The 15144-nt window shown below is 46.2% G+C and overlaps 1 protein-coding gene across 30 annotated transcripts in view; it reads right to left on the bottom strand.

Moving 5' to 3' along the window:
* The window catches only part of clasp2 (cytoplasmic linker associated protein 2), a 64822-nt gene extending 49930 nt beyond the window's left edge, over positions 1-14892 (bottom strand). For 23 of the 30 annotated variants that reach the window (XM_041903478.2, XM_041903480.2, XM_041903491.2 and 20 more), the window contains exons 1-6: positions 14001-14891; positions 8015-8093; positions 6066-6169; positions 4376-4467; positions 3505-3580; positions 469-566 (exon numbers count right to left, since the gene is read on the bottom strand). In XM_041903478.2, coding sequence (XP_041759412.2) covers positions 469-566; positions 3505-3580; positions 4376-4467; positions 6066-6169; positions 8015-8093; positions 14001-14198 — 647 coding nt within the window. In that variant the 5' untranslated portion in view covers positions 14199-14891. Of the gene's footprint in view, positions 1-468; positions 567-3504; positions 3581-4375; positions 4468-6065; positions 6170-8014; positions 8094-14000 lie in introns of all 30 variants that reach the window. The other 7 variants (XM_041903468.2, XM_041903469.2, XM_041903472.2 and 4 more) reach the window with 1 other exon arrangement.
* Positions 14893-15144: the final 252 nt, after the last annotated feature.

Below are 15144 nucleotides of genomic sequence, written 5' to 3'. Positions count from 1 at the left end.
GTTCAGTGCCCTCTCCCACTCTCTCTCGGCCCCTCCTCCCCTTTTCCTTTCTCCCTCTCTTTCTTTCCTCCCCCTCGCTCTTTGTATTGTCTAGTATAAAGTGTCTCTGTGTATGACTGTGTGAGGGGCAGAGTGGAGCATGGTGTGGACAGGGACAGAGACCAAGCCAACACACTTAGTATTCCCAGTCAAAACCACTTTGACACTCGTCATTCACTAATAAAGTACATAGCAACAAAACCCACGGAGACTAGCCAGACAGAACAGCCACAATTTTTTTTTTTACAGACTAGCATTCGCAACAGTTTTCTCGTAAAAGTGTCAACAACAATGGCATGACGACCAATACATGGCACCTACAGAGTAAATCGTAGTATACACACACCACACGCACAAACACACCGCACGCACGCACACACCACACACACACACACACACACACACACACAAACACACACACACACTCACCGTGTGGCAGGCAGGCCTCTCTTTCCCAGGTCAGCTCTGACTCTCTCTCCTATGTGGCGATACACATCCACCAGCGATGCTGTGGCAGCCTCACGCACCTGCACACAGGATACACAATATTGATTATCTCATCTTTGGATTTTATCTTTATTTATCCAGTATCATTATTATCTAAATACTTAAATAATATAATATTTCATATTATTCACATTTTAGTCAAATAGCAGATGCTGTTAAACAGGGAGATAAGAATTACTGTAGCATTAAACATCTATTGGCCCTTGACTCTAAACAGGAGCATCATAACTCAAACTCGTGGATAGTAGCCAGATGAGTTAACAGGACAGGCAGCCAGGGACTCAAAGGGGAGTCAGTGAGTTCTACCACTGTAGGGTCAGTGTCAGGACTGTGTGTGTGTGTGTGTGTGTGTGTGTGTGTGTGTGTGGTCAGGACAGACAGGATGAGTGGCCTCAGATAACTGATAGGCCTAGCAAAGGATAATGCATTAACTTTCCCTCGCTCACCCCCACACACACACACACACACACACACACACACACACACACACACATCTTACCCCCCAGTGAGATGTGACTTTACAACCTTCATTCTCACTGGGCTCGCAGGGCTTGGCAGGATGGTATTCATATATGGTGCCAGTGCGTGTCTGTGTGTTAGCACTGTGCTAAAAGAAGTGGGATTTTCTGTAACACAGATTAAGTCCACTCCTCTTTGAGTGGGATTAAAAACACTGGGAGGGGGCGGGGCACACACATACATATGAGCCATGCGACGTGATTGGCTTGGTGTGTTGTAAAGGGTGCTGTGACTGGCTGAATGCTGCAAGTGTTAAATTCTGATTGGCTGGGAGCAGGGCTGTGTGTGGGCGGGACTGCCATGGAATATGAGGGATGGTGATTGGTTGGGACAGCGTGTTGTAGGGGTGTGAACGTTTAAACGAAATTGGGATCCTAGCAAATAGCGCAATGACTGGAAGTCTATGGGTAACGCTAGTTAAAATTGGCTCAAGAAACTACCTCCAACTTCCTTCATACTGGACAGTGACATAAAAATGATATCCACGAGTTTCTGACTCTGGGGAAGTAGATGAAGGGCCACGTTGCCCACAAAAAAATAAAAAAATCACAGTGCAGCTGGCTCGCCTGCTCTTTCTCTTCGCTAATGATGCCAGTGTGTGTTCAGTCTTCGGTCTGTTGCTAGTAGAATATCCTAGCCTATTCATTGATGCTGTGGTCCTCTGTAGCTCAGCTGGTAGAGCACGGCGCTTGTAACGCCAAGGTAGTGGGTTCGATCCCCGGGGCACCCATACACAAAAAAAAAAAAATGTATGCACGCATGACTGTAAGTCGCTTTGGATAAAAGCGTCTGCTAAATGGCATATTTATTTATTTATTTATGCTAGGCCTTGCTTTACTGATGTTGCGAGAAATTGCAGGCCAAGAAATTGCGAGATACAGCTTTTCATTGCCGATAGATAGGCCTAGTGCACGGTTCTGACTTTCTGCCTGGTGGCCGACCTGCCAATACTGTGCACCTCCCCTCTCTCTCCATCCCTCGCTAGCACGCTATGAAAGATGCAAGTGTTTGTGTTCTTGGAAGTACGGCAACTAATCAGTCTCCTCCATTCCAAAAATACTGAATCTTAAGTCGATTCCTAGCGGAAGATGGGTTTTCTTTCTACTAAATGTCTTGGTAAGTCACAGTATTTAATTAACTTTAAAGTACTTCTTTAGGAGAGAACGGTCTACACGCAGGCAGCTCAAGATTATTTGATTGACAGTTCTGGTCGCCTAGTGATGGACGTTAGTCCCGCTTCAGAAGCAGCATTCCTTTACAGACAAGTAAAATGCCTGTTCAGTGGCGCTTCCAAACTATCTCCAGAGAAGGTTTTGTGTTGGCATTTAAAAAGCCGTAGTGTACCCTTACAGACAAACAAACATGCTGTAGCCGAGGCTCTTTCAAGGGTATTTGACTGCGTTAGATACAAGTTCATTGCCCAGCGCTAGCGGTCATACATAATAGGACAGTTTTTCTGCATTGTGAATAGACATTTTAACGGAAAACCAATAAAAAAATGGCTGTTTAAAAGTTAAGCAAAATTGATTATCCATTTGTCACATCCCTAGAGTGTAGGAGGATAATGATTGGGTAGCTGACAGGCACAGATTTCAACCCTGGGGTAAACACAGACAGAGACATAGACACACACCCAGACACTAATGCTGGGGTGGGAAAAAAATTGATAGTTACATATCAGGATATAATCTTTTATGATAAATCGCATCGTTTTGATAATACTGCAATATAATTTTTCCGCTAGTTGGCTGTACCTGCAGTAAAACTCCTGTATTTTTCCTTCATAGCTTGTTCTCAATCTTTAAAAAAAAATATGGCACCAATTTGTTTTCAGCACTTTTATTTCCCTGACTGATCAAAACTCGTTCTAATGGCTCTCTCTTGTCCCTCTGCAGCAGACATATGGTGAGCAATATGTTTGGAACGTCGAATCGCAATAAAATCACAGTATCGAATCGCAATTTATATAGAATCGTGAGAATCGCAATACATATCGTATCGGCGCCTAAGTATCGTGACAATAACGTATCGTCAGGTCCCTGGCAATTCCCAGCCTTAACAGACACACACAATAATCACTCTGTGGGTGTGTGAGGGGGTTGGGGACTCATGTTTCAGTGGTGAAACCAGGGTTCTCTCTCACCCAGCTATTTAACAGTCTCCCATTGACTGGCTAATAACAGGGTAAAGGATTAGAATAAGAACCTCCAGCACACTGGCATTCCTGTATTGTCGTATACTCCACCATAGAAACACAATGATTAGAACTTCTGTGCGCTCCACAATGTGTTTAATGGAACTCAAACCTATAGCTGGTCTGTAACAGGGCTTCCTCTCTATGTTACATTAACACTCTAGACATTAGGCTTTAAATACAGACAGGGACAGAGACTGGGGACAAAAAGGGATTCAGGTTCACCCTCACGCACACTCTCTTACCTGTGGGTTCTGGTCTCCAGTCAGAGTGCAGAGGTACGGAACGATCTTACTGAGACTCAAAGGCTGAGCACCATACCTGGGGGGTTGGAGAGGGAGAGAGAGAGAGAGAGAGATGGTATGAGTTTAGCTGTGGAACTGACCATTCAGTAGCATTCACCAGTAGGCTATAGAGAGGGACCTTAAGCTATGTAGCAGCTTAGAATTTACAACAACGGTGGTGCTATTAGCAAGATGATGCTACAATTAGCGAGGAGATGCTAAAGGCTTTAGCTTTAGAGTGTGTGCATGCCTTAGAGCAGGGTTCTTCAATTCCGGTCCTGGAGGGCCGAAACACCTGTTTTTCATCCTCTCCTTCTAATCAGGGGCTAATTCAGACCTGGGACACCAGGTGAGTGCAATTAACTACCAGGTAGAAATAAAAAACAGAAGTGTTTCGGCCCTCCAGGACCAGAATTGAAGAACCCTGCCTTAGAGGAATAGTGTTAGCAGCATAAACTAAACCTGTAAGTCAAGTACTTTCTCCAGAAGTGTGCAACTTCACTTCCCTAAATTCCAACACCAGTCCAATACTTCTAAATGTGTAGATGAGTGCGGAAGTGGACAGATTATTGGGACTCAGGGTAGGTCACTATAGAGCCACCAACTCTGACCTCTAGTCACTTACACAGGTAAGAAGATGAATTCTGGAGAGAGAGTGGGTTGTGTGGGTCTTTATCCCTTTCTCTCACACACAAACAAATATGATTATGTTCCATGTAAGCTGCAGTAGGGGATTCATATTGTCCTGTGGTATATGACCCTCTCTCTACTTTCCACTCCGTATGACCTGTGACCTCAGGAAGTGATTGATGGGGAAAGAGGAAGTACTCACGTGTTGAGGGTGGCACAGAGAACCAGACACACCCCCTCTCTGCTGCGGAAATTCTTATGTTTAAAACCAGGAAGCAACCTCTCCCACACATACTACAGAGAGAGATAGAGAGAGTTAACACTGAATGAGTCTATTGGAGGCAAACTGCAGGGGGGCTCAGCAAATTATTGATTAAGAAGGTTACAGTCTCTGTGTGTGTAAGTAATTTTCCATGCAGTTCAGGTTATGTCCAGAAGAGGGAGCTGCTATCCTGATACGGTCTCTGTGTTATTCTAGAGCTAGGCAGCTGTGGTGAATGATGTATTATTGACAGAATCAGAGAGAGAGAGGCTGGGGTTTGGTTGCTGTAAACTCTCACTCTCTGAGGTGAGCTTCTCACAGTTATATGCCTGAACTCCTCTACCCAGCAGGCAAAGCTGGGTAAAATATCCTAATTAAAGCCAGTTAGTTGTAATCAGGTTTTAATGTAATATAATCTGGCTGTAATTATGTAATTTCAACCAGTTCAGCTATCTGATCTACAGAAAGATGAGAAGCAATAGCTGCAGACCTCCAGGCCTGACATGTAACTTAACGTAATGTAATACTCCTGGAATACAGGAAGGGACGATCTGTCTATTTGCCCCCCTCTCTCACTTTTGAGAGAGTATAACGTATGTGTCATGCTTGTGTGTGTCTGTCTCACCATTGGCGATGCTGTGTGTATATGACGTGCGTGCTGTGTGAGTGTCTCACCATAGGCGATGCTGTGTGTATATGACGTGCGTGCTGTGTGTGTGTCTCACCATAGGCGATGCTGTGTGTATATGACGTGCGTGCTGTGTGTGTGTCTCACCATAGGCGATGCTGTGTGTATATGACGTGCGTGCTGTGTGTGTGTCTCACCATAGGCGATGCTGTGTGTATATGACGTGCGTGCGTGTGTGTCTCACCATAGGCGATGCTGTGTGTATATGACGTGCGTGCTGTGTGTGTGTGTCTCACCATAGGCGATGCTGTGTGTATATGACGTGCGTGCTGTGTGTGTGTGTGTCTCACCATAGGCGATGCTGTGTGTATATGACGTGCGTGCTGTGTGTGTGTGTCTCACCATAGGCGATGCTGTGTGTATATGACGTGCGTGCTGTGTGTGTGTGTCTCACCATTGGCGATGCTGTGTGTATATGACGTGCGTGCTGTGTGTGTGTCTCACCATAGGCGATGCTGTGTGTATATGACGTGCGTGCTGTGTGTGTGTCTCACCATAGGCGATGCTGTGTGTATATGACGTGCGTGCTGTGTGTGTCTCACCATAGGCGATGCTGTGTGTATATGACGTGCGTGCTGTGTGTGTGTCTCACCATAGGCGATGCTGTGTGTATATGACGTGCGTGCTGTGTGTGTGTCTCACCATAGGCGATGCTGTGTGTATATGACGTGCGTGCTGTGTGTGTGTGTCTCACCATAGGCGATGCTGTGTGTATATGACGTGCGTGCTGTGTGTGTGTCTCACCATAGGCGATGCTGTGTGTATATGACGTGCGTGCTGTGTGTGTGTCTCACCATAGGCAATGCTGTGTGTATATGACGTGCGTGCTGTGTGTGTGTCTCACCATAGGCGATGCTGTGTGTATATGACGTGCGTGCTGTGTGTGTGTCTCACCATAGGCGATGCTGTGTGTATATGACGTGCGTGCTGTGTGTGTCTCACCATAGGCGATGCTGTAACTTCCATACAGCGGAGGATGACAGTCTGACTCTGGTCTCTGACCTGGTCCTTACTGTCCCCCAACCTGTCCACTAATGCTGGGACCACTGGGGAGAGGGAGAGAGAGAGTCAGTATTTGACAGCACATAACGTAATACAGAACCATGTACCCTTTTTATTATGTATATTAATCACACACACACACACACACACACCAGACCTTAGTGCCCCCTAGTGGACTTGAAGAAATCAACAATGTCACAAATCACAGTCACAATCACACACTTACTCAGACAGAGACATTCAAATGTCATATTTGAATACTTGACTTCAATCTAGAATTAAACATTGGGAGTACAGCGGCTACTAGACAGACTTAATTAGACAGTGGGTCTCTACGGGACAGAGTTACTGTCGAGTTCACACAGTTGTCTGCTAGCAGAGAGACAGACGGGAGTCAGAGTTTGGACCAGACAGACAGGCAGAGGAATCAGAGTTTGACCAGACAGATAGAGACAGGCTGAAAGAGGAATCAGAGTTTGGACCAGACGGACAGACAGGCTGAGGGGAGTCAGAGTTTGGACCAGACAGAGTTGAGATTTTCCTTAGAGGCACTAGTTTCTCTGCTACTGTTTTACGCAATCCTCAGATTTCCCCTTCGAACCTCAAACATAAGCACATGCACACACACCGAGGGCGAAGAAGGGATGCAGTCGGATCACCCTGTCACTCCCCCGCTGATGTTTTCAGGGAGGAATGCCTCTGTGTGTGTGTGTGTGGTGGGTTGTTGCTACCACAACAGCTGGTTTCCTAGGCAACAGGGACAATAAAGGTCCAGCACACAGTGTCGGGGGGCATTGTTGCAGAGACGGACACACGTCATCATCTGATGTTAGCATCAAACACACACGCACGTGAACATATGTGCGAGTTCATTGTGGTATTCCCCTGCTCTCACCAGCAAACATATTTTTACATTCATTGTCATTTTATTTGAGCTCTTTAAACTGAGGAAATTGTTGCATTAGAGGACTGAGGTTTCACTTCCTCTGAACACTGGACACACACACACTCGTCAGAACACTGTACAAGATGGCCGCAGCCGATCATCAACGAGAGACAGGAGAGAGATAAACAGGAACAGAAATACACAACACAGACACAGCCAGTGAGGGGTGAGTCAGTTCTGTGTAGATCACTAATGTCCCTCATTAATCACTATGTGGTCCTCTGTAGCTCAGCTGGTAGAGCACGGCGCTTGTAACGCCAAGGTAGTGGGTTCGATCCCCGGGACCACACATACACGAAAATGTATGCACGCATGACTGTAAGTCGCTTTGGATAAAAGCGTCTGCTAAATGGCATATTATTATTATTATTACTATGACCTCATCTCCCTCTCCTCTGTGTTTGTAGAGAGAGGGGAGTGAAATTAAGGGAGGGGTAGAGTGAGAGACGATAGAGCTTGTTTAGAGGACATTTTTGCCCTGAATGCCAAGAGAGATATTAGACTAAACTTTTCCATTAAGGACATTACACACACACACACACACACGACAGAGAGAAGAGTGTGTGTGTTTTCAGATAGTTGGGTTCAGGCGATGTCACAGACGGTTGTTTTCCCTTTGGAGTCTGACAGCCTGTCTCCTCCTAGAGCTAGATTGTGTGTGTGTGTGTGTGTGTGTGGCCAGCCTGGGTGACAATGACAACTGGTGACACCTGCAGCAGTGGTCTGACAGGACAGAGTTATATAAGTACACCACACACAGACCAAAGGCAGACACAGGAGCAGTCCATGAGGGCTGTAGTGTGTGTGTGTGCAGGGGGTTAGATGGGGTGGTCCTACAGTAAGCCAGACCATTTGCAGCCTAAATATAGAAAATAGGATGAATCGGGGGAGAGAGACAGAGAGACAGAGAGACAGAAGCGGTAGAGGAGTGTACGCATCTCACCTGTTCCCAGGTATCCTCTGAAGCGCTCCCCCAAGCGATCGACGAACGCCCCGGCAATGTCTATCCCCAACAACGCCACCTACAGGACAGACACAGAAACACATTACTGTCAACACAGGGTGACACACACACAGTTAAAACACACAAACACACCCTCAACACACACAGTATCAAAGTTAGAGTTATGTCTCTCTCTGTAGTCTAGTTTTCCAGTGTGTGTGTGTGTGTGTATGTGTGAGAGAGAGAGAGAGATTAGGATCTGATCTCATGCAGAGGGAGCTGTGCGTCTGGAATGCTTATGTTGGCAGACCACGATGGAAGCAGAACATTCCAGAGAAAATCTGTAAAAATATTCCCCCTTTCCCAGAGAGAGGGATCCTGACTGCTGTTATTCCCTATTTTAGTCAAACAGATTGAGTGGAGCCAGGTAACCACAGAGAGAGGGAGGGAGAGAGAGGATGGGAGAGAAAGAGGGAGTTCTATCGTATGTCTTAGATTATGCTCTTGTGGAGTATTGAGACCAAAGGCGTCATGACATCATAAATTGGACCAGGTCCAGAGGTCTGAGGAGGAGAACAGAGAGAAGAAAGGAGAGAAGATGGCTGCTTACAGGACAGAGGACGAGAGAGAGGGGGGAAGGAGACGGATGAGAGAGGGATGAGAGGCGGAGAGAAATTAAGAAGAGAAAACAGACAGCAGAATAGAGGGAAGGGAGGACAGAGAAGAGAGAGAAGGGAGGACAGAGAAGAGAGGACAGAGAAGAGAGAGAAGGGAGGACAGAAGAGAGAGAAGGGAGGACGGAGAAGAGAGGACAGAGAAGAGAGAGAAGGGAGGACAGGGAAGAGAGGACAGAGAAGAGAGGACGGAGAAGAGAGGACGGAGAAGAGAGAGAAGGGAGGACGGAGAAGAGAGGACAGAGAAGAGAGAGAAGGGAGGACGGAGAAGAGAGGACAGAGAAGAGAGAGAAGGGAGGACGGAGAAGAGAGGACAGAGAAGAGAGAGAAGGGAGGACAGGTGAGAGAGAGAGATGATTACAGATCGACCCCCAGTCCTGCCTGCCTCCCCCCTCTCAGCCATATGGCAGTTGAGAGCGATTGAGGGGGCTGTGTGTGTTTGTGTGTGTGTGAGTTTACCTGGGGGTGACAGTGGGGGGGGGAGTCTGCAGGCTAGCTGAGCAGTAAACACAGTCACTGAGACTAGAGGGAGGAAGGGGAGGGGAAGAGGGGGAGCGAGGACCATATGTCCACTCAGGTATTCTCAGGCCCCTCTGATATTAACACACTGAAAACAACACACCAACCCTTGGCTGTCAGCCTGTGTGTGTGTGAGTTTACCTGGGGGTGACAGTGGGGGGGAGTCTGCAGGCTAGCTGAGCAGTAAACACAGTCACTGAGACTAGAGGGAGGAAGGGGAGGGGAAGAGGGGGAGCGAGGACCATATGTCCACTCAGGTATTCTCAGGCCCTTATGATATTAACACACTGAAAACAACACACCAACACTTGCCTGTCAGCCTGTGTTTGTTCATGACTCACTGTGTATGTCGTCTAGCTGGTAGTGACCTTGCAGAAACACACGATAAAGATGACGTAGCATCTTTACCAAAACTGCATGGTCAACTGTCAGTCCAGCCATCCCAACCAGAGGAAAAGCCCAGCCTCCATCTGAGAAGGGGAATCCCATTCTGACCATGTTCAATGGACTGGGATCTAACAATGCATACTCCTCGCATCCTCTCTCCTCTCCTTCTCAAAACCCATTGAGAAGGAGGAGAAGAGACGCGAGGAGTATACAATTGAGATTCTCCAATTGTCTGAGACCTAAAGACTATCCCAGGCTTTAGCTCAGCGGGGTAAGTTTAGTAGAGCGCAGTTAACCCGGGTTCAAACCCAGTCGACCATATATGCAGCTCTAAAACATTCAGAGAGCGCAGAAAAGGCAATCTGCAATATTAATGTGGCTGCTGTGGAGCGTGCGTGTGTTGCATATGGACTGGCTGTACTGTTACAGTGAGGGAAAAACGTATTTGATCCCCTGCTGATTTTGTACGTTTGCCCACTGACAAAGAAATGATCAGTCTATAATTTTAATGGTAGGTTTATTTGAACAGTGAGAGACAGAATAACAACAACAAAATCCAGAAAAACGCATGTCAAAAATATTATAAATTGATTTGCATTTTAATGAGGGAAATAAGTATTTGACCCCCTCTCAAGCAGAAAGATTTCTGGCTCCCAGGTGTCTTTTATACAGGTAACGAGCTGAGATTAGGAGCACACTCTTAAAGGGAGTGCTCCTAATCTCAGCTTGTTACCTGTATAAAAGACACCTGTCCACAGAAGCAATCAATCAATCAGATTCCAAACTCTCCACCATGGCCAAGACCAAAGAGCTCTCCAAGGATGTCAGGGACAAGATTGTAGACCTACACAATGCTGGAATGGGCTACAAGACCATCGCCAAGCAGCTTGGTGAGAAGGTGACAACAGTTGGTGCGATTATTTGCAAATGGAGGAAACACAAAAGAACTGTCAATCTCCCTCGGCCTGGGGCTCCATGCAAGATCTCACCTCGTTGAGTTGCAATGATCATGAGAACGGTGAGGAATCAGGAGGATCTTGTCAATGATCTCAAGGCAGCTGGAACCATAGTCACCAAGAAAACAATTGGTAACACACTAAGCCTTGAAGGACTGAAATCCTGCAGCGCCCACAAGGTCCCCCTCCTCAAGAAAGCACATATACAGGCCCGTCTGAAGTTTGCCAATGAACATCTGAATGATTCAGAGGAGAACTGGGTGAAAATGTTGTGGTCAGATGAGACCAAAATCGAGCTCTTTGGCATCAACTCAACTCGCCGTGTTTGGAGGAGGAGGAATGCTGCCTATGACCCCAAGAACACCATCCCCACTATCAAACATGGAGGTGGAAACATTATGCTTTGGGGGTGTTTTTCTGCTAAGGGGACAGGACAACTTCACCGCATCAAAGGGACGATGGACGGGGCCATGTACCGTCAAATCTTGGGTGAGAACCTCCTTCCCTCAGCCAGGGCATTGAAAATGGGTCGTGAATGGGTATTCCAGCATGACAACCCAAAACACACGGCCAAGGCAACAAAGGAGTGGCTCAAGAAGAAGCACATTAAGGTCCTGGAGTGGCCTAGCCAGTCTCCAGACCTTAATCCCATAGAAAATATGTGGAGGGAGCTGAAGGTTTGAGTTGCCAAACGTCAGCCTCGAAACCTTGATGACTTGGAGAAGATCTGCAAAGAGGAGTGGAACAAAATCCCTCCTGAGATGTGTGCAAACCTGGTGGCCAACTTCAAGAAACGTCTGACCTCTGATTGCCAACAAGGGTTTTGCCACCAAGTACTAAGTCATGTTTTGCAGAGGGGTCAAATACTTATTTCCCTCATTAAAATGCAAATCAATTTATAATATTTATGACATGCATTTTTCTGGTTTTTGTTGTTGTTATTCTGTCTCTCACTGTTCAAATAAACCTACCATTAAAATTATAGACTGATCATGTCTTTGTCAGTGGGCAAACGTACAAAATCAGCAGGGGATCAAATACTTTTTTCCCTCACTGTATGTGAATGAGCATGAGGATAATTTTCTGCAGTGTGTGTGTGTGTGAGAGGCAGAGAGAAGAGAGAGAGAGATATTTAGTCCATAAATAAACGAGGAACCAGCAACAATACAAGTCTCCTCTGTGCAGCAGCTCTCTGAGTCAGTCTCAGTCTGACTGGGCTGGGGCTTTACACTTATCCTGTCTCTGACTCCATCACTCTTGCTCTCCCTCCCTCCCTCCCTCCCTCTTTTATCCCACTCTCCAACCTCTCCTCCTTTCCTACTCTGCAGCCGTTCATATCTCCCTGTCCCCTGCCCTCGCTTTTGCTATTCCTGAATTCCAGTCCTATCTGCTGTCGTCCTCCCTCTCATTCTCAGTCTCTCTCTTCTGTCCTCCCTCCATCTCTCTCATCTAGGCTGACTCAGCATCTTCACAGCAGCCGGCCCCTTCCCTTCTCTCCTCTCGACCAATTAGGATATCTTATTTGGAGAGCAGGGTAAAATCATGCCTTTAAAATCATGATGAATAAAAAATATATAAGGACAGGCGGGACCTGATCCTAGACTTGTTATTTTGAGATGCTTTGTGAATACAGGCATGTACTGTACACACCAAAGGAGCTCGCTAGGGGATAGGGAGTTCAGTTGTAATTGGACCAGGCTCATATTACTAACTCAATCACACCCTGGTCAAAGTGATTATCCTGCTGATGTCACATCTGTGTTTCTGTCAAACTATGTCATCCTCTTATAATAACATAAAACCCTAAGGGAAATTATAGGATACTTTTAGGGCTGATTTCAGTTTTATTTCACTGGATCCTCTAGTCTAGTGACCTTTTTCTTTACACCCCGGTCCAGCCTGAGACTTTCCATGGGCTTAACCACTGGTGTTATACCAGGGAAGGTATAGAAACATCTAAACTTAAGTAGTTCTAATAGATTCACCTCCAGTTGAATGTAATCAACACATCACCTTCAGTGTCTGCTGCAGGGATTCATTCCATGGTTCAGACATAACTGTCTGGGTTTAGGAGATAATTTAGCAAAGAAAACAAGGGCCACATTCCAGTATTTTCCACAGATACCGGTTTGAGATATTGGGCTAGTTCGTTTTGCATGGCCCGGTGCCCATGGTGGGTGGAGATTTCACTTACGGACCAATGGAATGGCCTAAAATGTTCAAACTCCGCTCACCCAGGTCACCGGGCCATGCAAAACGAACTTGCCAATTGACACACACAATGGGTGCCCTGACCCCTCCCCCATCTTCTGTTCTAGTCTGGGTGCTCCTCTGACAATGGGCTCCTCCTCCAAGCATACACACAGCCCACTACTAGCGCTAGCCGTCTGTCTAGGCTAAGAAAACAACCAAAAACTGAAGGATCTCTAACTCAATCCCATCACATTGAGAGTCACAAGATAACGTAACACTTGTATTAAACTTATTAGTACAATATTATTAGCTGTTTATTCTAGCTAAATGGCTGAACAATCATGGCTGGCTAGCAGAGTTAGCTAGCGGCAGCTATTATTTTACATTCAAAAGATAAGAACATTTAACACTTAAACTTCATGCCTAGTTTGGAGGACATTAGTGGGCTGTTTGAATCAGATTAGCTCAGTTTGGTAAAATTACAGCTAGAAAATACAGGTAACTACCAAAATAATGGAAACACTTGAATAAATGAAGGATACAAAGTATATTGAAAGCAGGTGTGGTTCCTGAGGTAATTAAGCAATTAACATCCCATCATGCTTAGGGTCATGTATAAAAATGCCCAGTTGCCCATTATTTTGCTACCATGGCTAGAAGAGATCTCAGTGACTTTAAAAGATGGGTCTCAATGGAGTATAGGGGGTTTAAATGGTGTGTGCGTGTCTCAGTCACCAGATCTCAACCCAATTGAACACTTACGGGCGATTCTGGAGCAGCGCCTGAGACAGCGTTTTCCACCACCATCAACGAAACAACAAATGATGGAAATTATCGTGGAAGAATGGTGTCGCATTGCTCCAATGGAGTTCCAGACACTTGTAGAATAACCCAGGAGCATTGAAACTGTTCCAGTGGCTCGTGGTGGCCCAACGCCCTATTAAGACACTATGATGGCGTTTCCTTTATTTTGGCAGTTACCTGTACATCTGTTACAGCGGGACTGCCCCCTGCTTCACAAGAAGACTGCGGTGACAGTTCGTTATCCAATGAGTAACTTCTCCCTTCCTAGCCATTTATTGTCCCCACACTGATAATCCCTGGCTCGGGATCCCCATATATCCCTGTCTACATCCTATCACCACAAACATTTCTCTCAAACTAGTTAGACAACGATTACCAAAAACAGGATAGGTCGGGGGACAATGGATCTCTGCAGTGTACACCGCAACGTTCCCATGCGCTGCGGTCTCTCACCTTGTAGTTGCTGGAGTTTACCCATCCCGTCAGCTCGTCTACGGTTTTATCCAGCCGTGGTTTGTCTTGCTCCACATCGGTGGACCTCTGCGGGTCGTTCAGGTAGTCTATGAGGTCCTGCCCGACCTGCAGCCTGCGGGTAACGTCTTTCTGCAGGACCTGCTGGTAAAAATAATCCATGTTGTCATGTTCCTCCATTGGGCAGGCAGTGCCGTGTGGCCAGCTCCTTCTGGGGCCAGCCGCAGACGAGAGTGGGTCCTGGCGGGTTGGGTATGGAAAAAGGTTCGCTCCGGTCGGTGGTCTCTTTCTTCTGAGCCGATGACAGTTGCCTGGACGCTTGGGTGACCGCTATTTGACGTTTGATCAACAACAAAACAAACGCCTGTCAAATTAACTTGGCTAGCGCAATCACTTTGTCCAAAACACACACTGCTGCTCAACTTTGATTTCAGCGAAGGATAGCAGAGAATGTTGCTCTCGGATAACTACTTAGCAATAACTTTCTAAAACTTTTGAAAAATAAGACACATTTGCAGTAAAACTAACAGGGTCTGTATCAACACAAAGCTAGCTAAGCTAACGAAGTTAGTCACGCACGGTGGCAACACCTAGTGGATAGCGAGCTATGTGAAGAAAGCAACGTTAGCTAAACTAACAGTTTGCTAGCTAGTTGGCCACAGGCCTGACGCCTAGTTTCGCTTTGTTTTTGTATTCCATAAACTGAAAAACCTCTCCAGGGAGGTGTGTTGTCGAACCCTTGAAAATAAAGTTGCGCCAAAACTTCGAGGGCACGCTCTCAGTTTTCCTTCCGCAGTTCCTGCCTACTTTTAATCCGGGAATAATCGCCCCTACTAAACCGTCTAGCTAAACCCTCCCCCGCTGAAAGCCAGCGCCAACCGGTGACTGCAGTTTACTAGTAGGCGCAGCCGACTAAGGCCGATGAGGTCCTTCGCAGGGTTGCCAGGTATTTGTTATCCTGATAAAACATTACACTTTCTTCTAAAAACACCATTACTCCGTTTACAATTAAATATTTATCATGTCTCTTTCTTGACACAAAAAAATAACTACTGTACATTTAATTTTGTCTACGTGTTGCATGAAAAGTATTAATATTTAAAGCTGTTTTCTCAGATGTTCCCAA

Source organism: Coregonus clupeaformis, chromosome 17 (genome assembly GCF_020615455.1).
Source record: "Coregonus clupeaformis isolate EN_2021a chromosome 17, ASM2061545v1, whole genome shotgun sequence".
In the NCBI taxonomy this organism is placed as follows: Eukaryota; Metazoa; Chordata; class Actinopteri; order Salmoniformes; family Salmonidae; genus Coregonus; species Coregonus clupeaformis.
This window is presented reverse-complemented; position numbering and strand designations above follow the sequence as displayed.